The following is a 12,335-nucleotide window of genomic DNA, read 5'->3' on the forward strand; positions in this document are numbered from 1 at the left end:
CACCACCTGACTTCCCTGGTTGGGGGAGCGAGGTGCTGGGTTCCCCCAGGGCTCAATCCCAGCCCTGCCCTTTCCACACGGTAATGCATCTCGGCTCCTCCACCCCACCCCCAGGCCCCTTGCAGCTTTTGCTGAATGTTTTCTTGAGCTGAGTGTTTTCTATGTTCTGTGGTTTATGATGTTAAAAAAGGGGGTCTGAGGGGTGTCTGGCTGGCTGGCTTAGTTGGAAGAGCACGCGACTCGATCTCAGGGTTGGGAGCTCGAGCCCCAAGTTGGGTAGAGAAATTACCCCAATAAATAAATAAATAAACTTTAAAATTTTTTAAAAAGAAAGAAAAAGTGGGTCTTAGTTATCAGAGATGCCTGGGGAGAGCTGTTGTCTGCAGGGCTAGGAGTAGCCTGAATATACAGGGGGACCTGGGCTCACTACTAAGAGCTGGACTCACTGCTGAGCAACGGACTAAGGTCACTGAGATGGGTGGAACCTGGCGTCAGAGCCTGTACAGCTGGGAGGGTGGAGGGCTGGTCCCAGGGGTTCTATGCCCCAGGCCCCCAGGCCAGGACAATAGCAATGACAGCTTAGCTTATGGTTCCTGGCAAAACCATAGTCAAAAAAAAAAAACAAAACACAGAAGCAGCCTAATCGGAATAAACAAAGGAGAATTTCTGGCCCTTCCTCCCACATTAGAACAATTTAAAAAGGTTCCTAGCCCTCAGACGTGAGCAGTTGCTTTGTTTTAATGGCAACTCTAATGCATTTTAATCTGACTTTGCTGATACTTGCATTTTCTTTTTCATGTGGATTTTGGTCTCATTTCCCTGGTGGCTTCCATCTGTGTTAAACAGAAGCAGGAAAATGAGGCAGCAAAAAGACAATGCAACTGAGCCATTGGGGACAACACATGACAAAAGGAAGTTTATGTTGAGCGATCCTCTCTTCCAGAAAGGGGGAGGGGGAGGAGGCAGAATGCAGCCTGCACACTGCCCAAGGTGACTTGTGGCAGAGCCGAGGGAGGGCCAAGTCTCCTGGGTGCTGGATGCACTGCTAGGAGCTCTGGGCACACTGAGGACTCCCAGCTCAGTGCTCCCCCGGGACAGGATTCAGGATGAGTCAGGCAGGGTTCTCGCCCCAGGCTCTGGGGTCTTCAGTGGGGAAACAATTCCATCCTTTAACAGAAATGTATCATTCATTCCTTCCCCTTTGTAACACAGGCGACAAATCACAGTCCCCAGCACCTGTGACTTACGTTTTCATAGCACAGGACAATGTTGCAGAGAGCTCGAAAAATTGTTGGTTCCCATCACTGCTGCAGAATGCTGTGGGGTTGTGAGACCCACATGTCATTTGATGCGTTAGGGAAGGAGGATACGTATTACTGTATCAAGCAGGTTTACTTAATTTTGTTAATTATATTTTAATACCATTTGTTTCCTTGGTAATCCTATGCACCTTACTACCTGAATGTAAGACGTTCATTGTGTCCAGTGGGAACACAGGCATCATCAGGTGGCACAGGGTGCCTACCCCCTTCCTCTCGTTCTCATTTCCTGTGAAACAGACCAGCTTTGGGGCTGGGGAACCCGAAGAGAGAGGGACCTCACAGAGAGATGAGACCAGGAGCAAGTATCTGGTTTTGCCGCCATCTCTTGGTTGTCAGCTTCTTCTGGAAACACCAGAGCCCTTGACAGAAAAAGCTGGAGCCCTCCAGAGGATAGCTCAGGGCAGCGGGGATCCTGGGAGGCACAGTTCTGAGACCCTCCATCCCCAGCTGGCTTATTTAGAGCTGGGCGCTGTCCTCGGCCTCTAGAACAGCACTGCTGACAAAGGGCCTCAGAACCACACCCTCCCCAAACTTCTGAGAAGGTTCTTTACCCCCAAAACAAACTGGGATCCCCCTGGACTTCTCTCTTTGCTGCCATGAATCCCCAGTTCTTCTTCTTAGTGGTTTGGTGAAATTCTCTGGGTTTGGAGACCTAGCGGCCCAGGCTTGCCTCCAGGCTGGCCTCATCTTAAGAGAGGTAATCCCTGAATCTGGGCAATTATTCTGGACCAACCACTTGCTTAGCATCTGGCAAAGCCTATAGACCTCAGCAAAGATTACTATTTTAAAATACATTAAAAAAAAATACATGGGGTTGCAAAGGAAACCGATTGTATTAAAACACAGTTATCAAAATATTTACAAGTTACCCTGTGATATAGTAATTAAAAGTATACTTCTTTGTAAGTAGATTTAAATAACAGCTAACTCAGGATCTAATAAGACCATGATTTCAAATTTGAGATGAGGGTAAATAATATTTTAAGATGTCTACAGCCAGGCTAAAACGAAAGATTAGCTGTGCTTTCTGCTGGGGACAAACCCAACAGGAACTGTGTTACTGGGGTCCTACTGTGCCTTGTGGCCTCTGTTCATACCTTAAGGGAAAGCAAAACCAAGTAGTAATTGTTTTATCATACCAGTTTCATGGTTAAAATCCTTGCTTTAGCCTCCCCAGGCTCTCTTCTTCTCCTCCATAAAATGAGTTTCCTGATCCCTACCTCACAGCCTTAGTGTGAGAGGCATATGAGAGGACAGGTGGCAAAAGTATTTTGCAGTTGGTGGGGGGCTATAACAACTCTGAGGTGCTATTAACTAATTTCTAATTCTTGATTATTAAGACCTAATGCCACAAGACCTCCAAAGTGACCTGAGAGAAGCAACCCCACCTCTCTTGGGGCATTTGTTGCAACCTACCCATCAGTCTTGGTGAACTGTCCTTGCTCTTCCCTACAGCACCCAGGGAAGCCCTGGTTCCCTCCCTTGGTTCCCTCCTGCTCCTCCATCAGCCAAGCCGCGATGCCTGGTGGATACAAAGGTGAATGTGGGGACGATGTGGACCCAATGCCCTTCCTGGCACCTCCAGAAAAGGAGAGGATCGAAGCCATGAACAAGCCCTATGACATCAAGAAGTCCTGCTGGGTCAAAGACGAGAAAGAGGGCTTCGTTGCTGGGGAGATCCAGTCTGAACAGGGTGACCAGGTCACCGTGAAGACAGTCAACAACCAGGTGAGTGGGGAATAATCTCCAGGAAGACACTAAGCTTAGGGAGTGGCAGACACCCAGGCTCTGCTGTCCATGCTCAAGAGGCAGGATGGTAAGAGGGCAGATGCCCCTGAGTCCTGTGTGCTGACCTGACTACACTTGAACTATGGCCCTGGGCAAGACACCTGCCCTCCCTGAGCTTTGACTCTCCCCGAGTAGAGACTCCAACATGGTAGGACACACGCAAGTACATGGTATGCTCTGAAATAGCATGCGTGTGCACGAGATTGTGTGAGAGTTACTTTCATGGGGATTTCATGGGGCACGGCAGTAAGCATCGCAGACGTCCGCAGTTGCACTGTGTGCTCACAGCAACATGAGGAACGTAAGGCAGGGCTCAGAACACCCTGGCTGACTCAGGGAGCTCTCCACCTGCGTGCCCACAGATGGAGGCTCAGCATCTCTTGCTGCACGGCGGCAGTGCTGGAGCTGGCTTGTCCTGGCTTGTAAGGACCCAACACTCAATTCTAAACAACCAGGGACTTTGCAGCCGAGAATTAAACTTTTGGCAGCTTGATGTCTTGACAAATGGTATAAATCAGGGATTTCCCCCCACGCACACACCAACCCTTAGAGCTGGTTTACCAGCACACCTCTCTCTCTACTGGTCTCCACTGTTTTCTGACTGTGGGGGTGACTTGAGAGAATGGATAGAAAGTTTGGTTCATTAAACCGTTACCCTATGGCAGACTCCTGGTGAGGCACTGGATGTTTCGTTTAATCCTTTCAATAATCTTATGTAGTGGGATTTTAGGAGTTACTATTTTATAAAGGATGAAGGAGGACCTACGTAAGTGGCCCATGGTCACAAAGACAGCAAATGCCGAGCTCCGATTCAAACCTAGCTGTATTGCACTCAAACACCCACATGTCCCCAAGTCACAAGACCATTTCTTCGTGGTGGGCCAAGAAGCAGGAGTGTGAGTTGGTCCTCAGTCAATGTCAGGAATACAAGAGGCCAGAGACCTGCGATCAGAACATGCAGCAGCTGAGCTGAGATCTGTGCTTTGCTTCACTTCAAGGGGAGCAGCAGCAGGGAGATGAGGCTATCCCCAGGTTCTAGGGGACTGGAACATGAAAGTCAAGCTGACTTCTCCGGAGAACCTACTTTTCAGAAGGGCAGAGCACTGTGGTGGTGTGAGGTGTAATGTACGAGAGCTTGGATCCCCAGGGGGCCTGGTTAGGATAGACATTAAGGACCGCGCATTACTTCTGTGACACCGCAGGTCTGGGACAAAGACTGACTCACCTGACCTCTAAGAGTAAGGTAAAGGCTCCTGTCCTCTGCCTCCGCTGACAGACAGACAGACGGAGAAGAGAGGGAGGGAGAGAGAGAAGTGTTTGCCTGAAGGCAAGGCCCAGAGATCTGGGAACTCCCCGAAATGGACTCGGAATAAAACCCAGCTTGATTTACCATGGGTGTGGTGACCATTAGTGGGTAGATTTTCCAGAACTGTCAAGGTTTCAAGTTATCTGCCTAGTGGACTCATAAATTATTAAAAGTCCCAGAAATCCCAGTGCGTGTTCAAGCCCCACATCTCGGGCTATAGGCAGCTTGTCAAAGATGTTTATTTTCTGGATCACATGGCTTAAGCTTTGGTCCCAGATGCTGGAACTTAAGAGATGGTGCTGGTTTTCATTTACACATGAAGAAATTGGGGCGCAGAGGGAGGATGGGGTTTGCCTGCCGTGCACAGACACTCCAGGATCCTAACCCTGTACTACTACTTTCACCCTGACACATTAACTGCTCAGGATTCATTGTATTATTATTATTATTATCATTATTATTATTATTATTATTTTGGTCTTGTTTGCTTGCTCACTTGCTTTCAATTTTATTCTTTTTTTTAAATTTAATCTCTCTCTTTTTTTTTTTAAGATTTTATTTATTTATTTGACAGACAGAGAGATCACAAGTAGGCAGAGAGAGGAAGGGAAGCAGGAAGCAGGAAGCAGAGAGCCCGATGTGGGGCTCAATCCCAGGACTCTGGGATCATGACCTGAGCTGAAGGCCCAGGCTTTAACCCACTGAGCCGCCCAGGTGCCCCAAATCTTTTTTTTTTTTTTTAGATTTTATTTTTATTTTTTTGACAGACAGAGATCACAAGTAGGCAGAGAGGCAGGCAGAGAGAGGGGGGGGGGGAGCAGGCTCCCTGCTGAGCAGAGAGCCAGATGCAGGGCTCGATCCCAGGACCCTGAGATCATGACCTGAGCCGAAGGCAGAGGCTTAACCCACTGAGCTACTGAGGCGCCCCTCAATTTTATTCTTTAAGGTGGCTTGAGGGGAGCAGGGAAATGTCTTTTTTTTAAAGATTTTATTTACTTTATTTTATTATTATTGTTATATATTACAGTATTATATATATATATATATATATATATATATATATATATGTAGTATTATTATTATACTGATAGAACTACTCAGGCAACCCCTTATTTATTTTAGAGCTAGAGAAAGAGCAGAGGGAGATGGACAAGTAGACTCCATACCGAGATACCGAGCATGGAACCCAATGAGAGACTTGATCCCACAAGCCCAAGATCATGAGCCGGGCTGAAATCAGGAGTTGGAAGCTCAGGGGCACGTGGGTGGTTCAGTTGGTTAGACGTGTGACTTTGGCTCAGGTCATGATCTCAGGGTCTTGGGATCAAGCCCCATGTTGGGCTTGGCACCAACTGGGGAGTCTGCTTCTCCTTCTCCCTCTGCCCCTTTTCCCACTCATGTTCTCCTATCTCAAATAAATAAATAAAATCTTTTTTAAAAAAGGAAAAAAGGGCGCCTGGGTGGCTCAGTGGGTTAAGCCTCTGCCTTCAGCTCAGGTCATGATCTCAGGGTTCTGGGATCGAGTCCCACATCGGGCTCTCTGCTCGGCAAGGAGCCTGCTTCCTCCTCTCTCTCTCTCTCTCTGCCTGTCTCTCTACCTATTTGTGATCTCTGTCTGTCAAATAAATAAAATTTTAAAAATAAATAAATAAATAAATAAAAATTAAAAAGGAAAACAAAGCCAGACTCTCAACCAACTGGCCACCCAGGCGCCTCCTCCTTTTTTTTTTTTTTTTTAAGATTTTACTTATTCATTTGACAGAGAGAAATCACAGGTAAGCAGAGAGGCAGGCAGAGAGAGGAGGAAGCAGGCTTCCCGCAGAGCAGAGAGCCCGATGCGGGGCTCGATCCCAGGACCCTGAGATCATGACCCGAGCCGAAAGCAGAGGCTTTAACCCACTGAGCCACCAAGGCGCCCCTCCTTTTTTTTTTTTCAATGAAAAAGTTCACGCTGTTTAGAAACCACTGCCAATTCTCAAGGCAGAGAGCCAAGAGTCACGCCTCTGCAAAGTGTCACTGGGATTGAAAAGCAAGTTCTGCTCAGCTATCAGCACGGACTTGGCAGGAAGAGAAGCAGGGTCCAGAGGTGCTCTGAATGTAGGGATGGAACTTAATAGCTTATAAGGTATTTTATAGGATCCTGCTTAAGTTAATATAGTTCTCCCCGCCACCAGCCAAGGAAGCTCCTGTGATCCCTCTTTCAGAGGAAGAGTAATCTGGACTCGGGTGGCCTTGGAGGTCTCTCATCAGCCCAAGCCTCACAGTGGGACATGGCTGGATCAGGAGTCAGGCCCATTGGTCACCTGACTCCAGCTCGTTCCAAGATACCAGAGAGTCTGTGGTACCTTGTGCCAGAGGCTGACATGGCTGCAGACTATACTGTTCCCTAATTCCTGTTGTGCCTTGACACTCCCCCACCCAGACTCTCACTGTGAAGAAGGATGATGTCCAGCAGATGAACCCACCCAAATTCTACCAAGCCAGTGACATGGCAGACATGACTTTCTTGAATGAGGCCAGCGTCCTGAACAATCTGCGCCAACGCTACACCAACATGAGGATCTATGTGAGTTCCCCGGGGCTGGCGGTGGGGACGAGGGGTGGTGGCTGCTGACCTTCTGCACCCCTCCTGATGGGAAGGACACAGCTGCTACTCTACCTTCCTAGCAACCGTCACACAATATGGCTCAGACAAGGGCACAGAACCATGTTTCTGACGCGTTAGAACTTCCACTCCAAGCCTTCAATGTCTCAGTGATGGTGCCATCTCCACGGGCAGCTGGTATACCTTTTGCTGAGGTTGCCACCCAGGAGTCTTTGTCCTCACTACCCCACTGCAGACTCTCCCATCAAGACTAATTTTCCCGGGGCGCCTGGGTGGCTCAGTGGGTTAAGCCGCTGCCTTCAGCTCAGGTCATGATCTTAGGGTCCTGGGATCGAGTCCCGCATCGGGCTCTCTGCTCAGCAGGGAGCCTGCTTCCTCCTCTCTCTGCCTGCCTCTCTGCCTACTTGTGACCTCTGTCAAATAAATAAATAAAATCTTTAAAAAAAAAAAAGACTAATTTTCCCTCTGGTGACATCATATGGCCTTGTTAGATGTCACCCCCTGTCCATCTGTCCATCCAACCATCCATCCATCCATCTGTCTGCTGTCTGTCCTCACCCCCACCCTCAGACAGGACTGGCGGGAAAGAGTGACTCTGTGGCAGGGGTTTCAGGGCAATACACTGTGTGTCCTACTCTCAACTCCTTAAGTGAGCTCTATCTCATCTTTGTTTCTCTTCCTTTGGGTCACTTTCTATTTAATAAGATTCCTCATTAAAAACTTAATACATATATGGCAGCTATGCTAAGAAGAAGCTGGCGTCAGGCAGGGAGGCGTTTATTCCCATTTGGGTCAAGGCGGAAGGTTTTAAAGTCTAACTGAAAAGAGGCACGGGGTCGGGGCTGGGCTCTCAGGTGGATGTGAGGGTCCAGCAAGGAGAAAGACAGTTTGGAACTCATGGCTGGGGACCCACGGACGGGGCTGTTTTCTGCCCTCCCTTTTTCTCCCCTTTCTTCTAGTACTTCATTGGTTTTTCTGATTTCCTTTTCTCCTTAATGGGACAATTTCCTTACAAAATTGCCTTGTGATGAAAAGAGAAGATGGTGCCTCTTCTTAAGAGTAGTTCAAATCCAGCTGCCCACTGGGGGTGGAGTGGGGGAGGGGGGTGTGTCCACCCAGGGAGGGCTTTGCCGCTGTTAAAACACCCCAGAAGTCTCCCTGTGAATTCTCATGAAAATCTCCCAGATAGATTAAACGGAAAAAGCAAGATATAGAACAGTATTATAGAGAGCTATCTTTTGCTTTAAAAACAAGAAGTGGGGTGGGTAAGAACACATCCCTGGATTTCTTTGTATACGCATCAAAAACCATGGAAGGGGGTGTGAGAAATTAACACAGTGCTTCCCCAGAGGGAGGAGGAGTTGGGACACCGAGGAGCTGGGGAGACCTTTTCCTGCACATTTGCCCTTGCAGTGACTGTGTTATCTATGCAAATAATTAAACCAGAAGAAAATGAAACAAATATATGAAAGCGAAGGATTGTTTTGCTCGCTGACTAGATGCTCCAATACAGATTTTGCCTCCAGGTGGGGATGCTGCTGTACCTCTCCAGGCTGGCAGCGCCCTCCCCACCCAGGCTGCTCTAGGACAGACTAGGGCTGGGAGGGAAGAGGACGTCAGGAGGAAAGGCCAGCTCACTGTCTTCCTCACCTCCCACCAGACCTACTCGGGCTTGTTCTGTGTGACAGTCAACCCCTACAAGTGGCTGCCCATCTACGGAGCCCGCGTGGCAAACATGTACAAAGGCAAAAAGCGCACCGAGATGCCACCCCACCTCTTCTCCATCTCTGACAACGCCTACCACGACATGCTCATGAGTGAGTACAGCAGGACCTCTAGGGCTCTCAGGGTGGGCGACAAAAACTCTTTTTGCCATTGGCTCTGAACATTTCAGAACCACGGGCTACCCAATCCCAACCCGGACTCCACGCTACCCATTGAAGTTCTTCACTACGTGCTGAGAAGCAGCAGGGTGTGATGTTAACACTGGGTACCAGGGCTCGGTAAGGGTGCAGGGCACTTGCTAAGTACCAGCCCTACCTCACACCGCATCCTTTCTAAGCTTTACAGAAACATGGAAGGCCAGGTTAAGTAACTTGCCCAGGATTTAAGTCAACACTTAACCATTCCCTGTATGATCTCTGCATTGTGGCATGGTGGCCCATGAAGTGATTTTTATGTGGCTTATGACTGGATAAATATATAGAATGGGGCTGGTGAATTTGGGGCCTTTCTGCAGACGTGAACATTGCAGTGGCAAGCACGTGGCCATGGACCCCACCGGACACAGGGGGCTGGGCCTCTGGTGGTCGCTGCACCCTACCTTCCGGGATGCATTGAGTGGGATGCAGGCAGATGCGGACTGATTGGCCATGGCGATGTCAAATGTCTAGTTTCTAAGTGTTTCCTAATTACATCTTCCTGTTGCTGTCTTCTTCCCTGCAGATCGTGAAAATCAGTCTATGCTAATCACGTAAGTGTCCCTTCTGTCTCTCAGTCTATATACATATAATTAGGTTTGTGTCTTACACATGTAATTAAGCCTTCTTAGAATTAATTGGTGGGACTTTGTATGGAAATCTGCAGGCTGTGAGTGGGCTTAGCAGGACATCAAGGCTGCACCTGTGAAACTGGGCGGGGGCTCTGTGTCCCCCAACCCCACCTCCCACTGTCTGTCCCTGTCCCGGCTGAGGGTGAATCATGGTGACACTCAGGCTGCAACTTTTACTGCTTTGCTTCTCTGTGGCCAATCCCCTTTTTGTGCTTCACTTGTCTGCTTCTATTTTCCACTTGCAGTGGAGAATCTGGTGCTGGCAAGACTGAGAACACGAAGAAGGTCATTCAGTACTTTGCAAACGTCGGAGGAACTGGCAAACAGTCCTCGGATGGAAAGGTAGGACCAACGGACACACTCAGAGTCTGTCATGCCAGCCCACCCTGTGTTCAGACACACACCGGAGGGTACGCACAGATGGGCACACATGGGGGGCACACATGGGAAGGCACACCCAGGAGAGCACACACAGCAGAGCCCATGTGACCCTCACAGCTGTCCTGTGGGTTTGGGCCATTTTACAGAGGAGTAGACGGGCTTGGAGAGAAGGATGAACCACATAGGGAGAAGGAAGCCACAGACCTGGGTCTCCTCGTACAGGATCTATTCTACTGTCCCAGCTCACGTCTGTCCCCAGAAAGGCATGTGGCAGAGCCACTGGTGCTTGGCAGGGGAGAAAGGGGGAACACCAGCTCCTCCCTCAGCTGCTTCGGCAGACCCTGGTGGCCAGGGGGCCCAAGGAGCAACAGCTGGGCCAGTGGCATCTATAAAAGCCCACAAAGCAAAGGAGAGTTTGTAAGAAAGACCAGGGATGCCCCGGGAAGGGTTTTCAGGCTCACTCAGGAGGAGTCTCTCCCGCAATCACAAAGTACAGGACAGCTAAGAAGCAAGGCCTGTCATCTGCCAGGTGCCCCTCCCATGTCAGGGCCACAGGAATGGTCATCAGGTGGTGGCCCTCTTCCCGGGTTCCTTCCTGCCCTGATTTCCAGGCCTCCCAAGGCCCTTCCCCTCCTGGCTCCTGGCTCCAAAGCCACATGCTGTGAAAGCCCTGACTCTCCAGGTAGCACCCAACCTTGTGTTTCTCTCTGGGTCAGGGGTCCCTGGAGGATCAAATCATCCAGGCAAACCCTGTGCTGGAGGCTTTCGGGAACGCCAAGACCATCAGGAACAACAATTCCTCTCGCTTTGTAAGTGTGAGCAGCCACAACGGTGTGAGCAGCCACAACGGTGGCCCCGTGGGGGGAGGGGGGGATAGGTGTCACCCCATTCCAGGTAAGGAAATTGGGGCTGATTTAAACATGCAAATAGAATGAAGAGAGTCACAGCATCTCCTTCCCGAGATTTTTAACGTCCTATCTGTCAGGTTCTATATCAAACAGAACCACATCAGTACTTAAATCCAGGAGCTTGAAAGCAGAGACCTGGTGATGGAGAAAGCAGTGAAGTCAGGGGAGCCAGAGATGCGCATTGGCCGAAAGCTGTAGACACCTCCCCTCCTTCCTCCCCTCCAAACACTGCTCTTGGCCCATTGGAGGGATGCCCGAAATGTGCTGTCCCCAGGGCCCTGGTGGATTCTGGAGCTAGCTCAGTCCTCTTGCAGGAGCTCTGCCTTCCACTACCGGAGGTGCTGTCCAGGGAGGAGGAATGCCCGGGCTTCCCTCCTGATTCCCAGTCTCCTGCTGGGGCCCCTCATCGCCTGAGCCGGTGGGCTGGCAGGGAGCCTAGGGAAACAGAGCTGGACAGGGAGGAAGGGAAGGCAGGTGAGAAATTGAGGCAAGGGGCAGATGGGCAGGAGCAGCAGAGATGGAGACACAGAGACACCTATTTCCGGGAGATTCGCGGTGGTTCTGCCGAAGTTCAGGAAGAGGGATGCAGTATGTCAGTAAGGAGACTGCGTAGTGTGCTTCCTACACCCGCTGGCCAAACTCCCCCATGTGTGCCTCTAAGCATGCTTCCCAGAGGCCCCAGACCCTCCTGCCGGTGCTCCTCTCCCCACTAATGCCCTGGGGGGCTACCCCACAGACCCTAAATTTGGCTCCAAGCCCCGTCCATCTTCTCTACCCTTCTGTGTGGGAAATCCGCAGCTCCACGAACAGTGATGTCTGGCCCAGCTACGTTCCCAGTAGGACCCTTGGAATTCAGGGGAGCTGCCAGTGAGGGACCCTGTTGGTCTAGAACTCCCTGCATCCCCCCTCACAACCCCCCCCTCCCTGCTCAGGGCAAGTTCATCCGAATCCACTTCGGAACGACGGGCAAACTGGCTGGAGCAGACATTGAGAGCTGTGAGTCTGGCCCCTTTTGGAGGGTTCTTGCGGGGCGGGACCAGCTACGCAGTGTGTGGGGCCCAGGGCTGTCTCATGCCTGGGGGTGCTGGCCCTGCTCCCGGGCTCCCCGCCATGGACAGTCAGGCCCCCAGCAGCCATGCCCCGGGGCAGAGGGAATGGCCCCTGGACTGGCTATTGCGTGGGGCTGTATGGAAAGGGGAGCCCATTGGCTGCGGCACCGTGCACTCCAGGCAGAACGGGACTGTATTCATGGACATGTTTGCACCTTCCTTTCCAGATCTCTTAGAGAAATCTCGTGTCATCTCACAGCAAGCCGCTGAGAGGGGCTACCATATTTTCTACCAGATTCTCTCTAACAAGAAACCTGAACTTATTGGTAAAGATCTTTGTGTCTATCTGCCTGCCCCTCAACTTGCTTTTCCTCTTTTTTCAGTAACAAAACAGCTCCCGAGGACAGAGGGTCCAGTAACAACCA

The 12,335-nt window shown here is 50.3% G+C and overlaps 2 protein-coding genes across 2 annotated transcripts in view; one reads left to right on the top strand and one right to left on the bottom strand.

The window, feature by feature from the left end:
• Window positions 1-12,335, bottom strand: part of KPNA7 (karyopherin subunit alpha 7) — a gene marked incomplete at its 3' end in the record, with an annotated part of 118,825 nt that overhangs the window by 41,735 nt on the left and 64,755 nt on the right. The window lies entirely within an intron of this gene.
• The window catches only part of MYH16 (myosin heavy chain 16), a gene marked incomplete at its 5' end in the record, with an annotated part of 60,658 nt that continues 51,163 nt past the window's right edge, over window positions 2,841-12,335 (top strand). Inside the window, 8 exons of the mRNA XM_082712701.1 lie at window positions 2,841-3,050; window positions 6,839-6,982; window positions 8,682-8,838; window positions 9,467-9,494; window positions 9,818-9,914; window positions 10,670-10,762; window positions 11,794-11,857; window positions 12,138-12,236. Coding sequence (XP_082568827.1) covers window positions 2,841-3,050; window positions 6,839-6,982; window positions 8,682-8,838; window positions 9,467-9,494; window positions 9,818-9,914; window positions 10,670-10,762; window positions 11,794-11,857; window positions 12,138-12,236 — 892 coding nt within the window. The remainder of the gene's footprint in view (window positions 3,051-6,838; window positions 6,983-8,681; window positions 8,839-9,466; window positions 9,495-9,817; window positions 9,915-10,669; window positions 10,763-11,793; window positions 11,858-12,137; window positions 12,237-12,335) is intronic.

Source organism: Mustela nivalis (genome assembly GCF_964662115.1).
Source record: "Mustela nivalis genome assembly, chromosome: 19".
In the NCBI taxonomy this organism is placed as follows: domain Eukaryota; kingdom Metazoa; phylum Chordata; class Mammalia; order Carnivora; family Mustelidae; genus Mustela; species Mustela nivalis.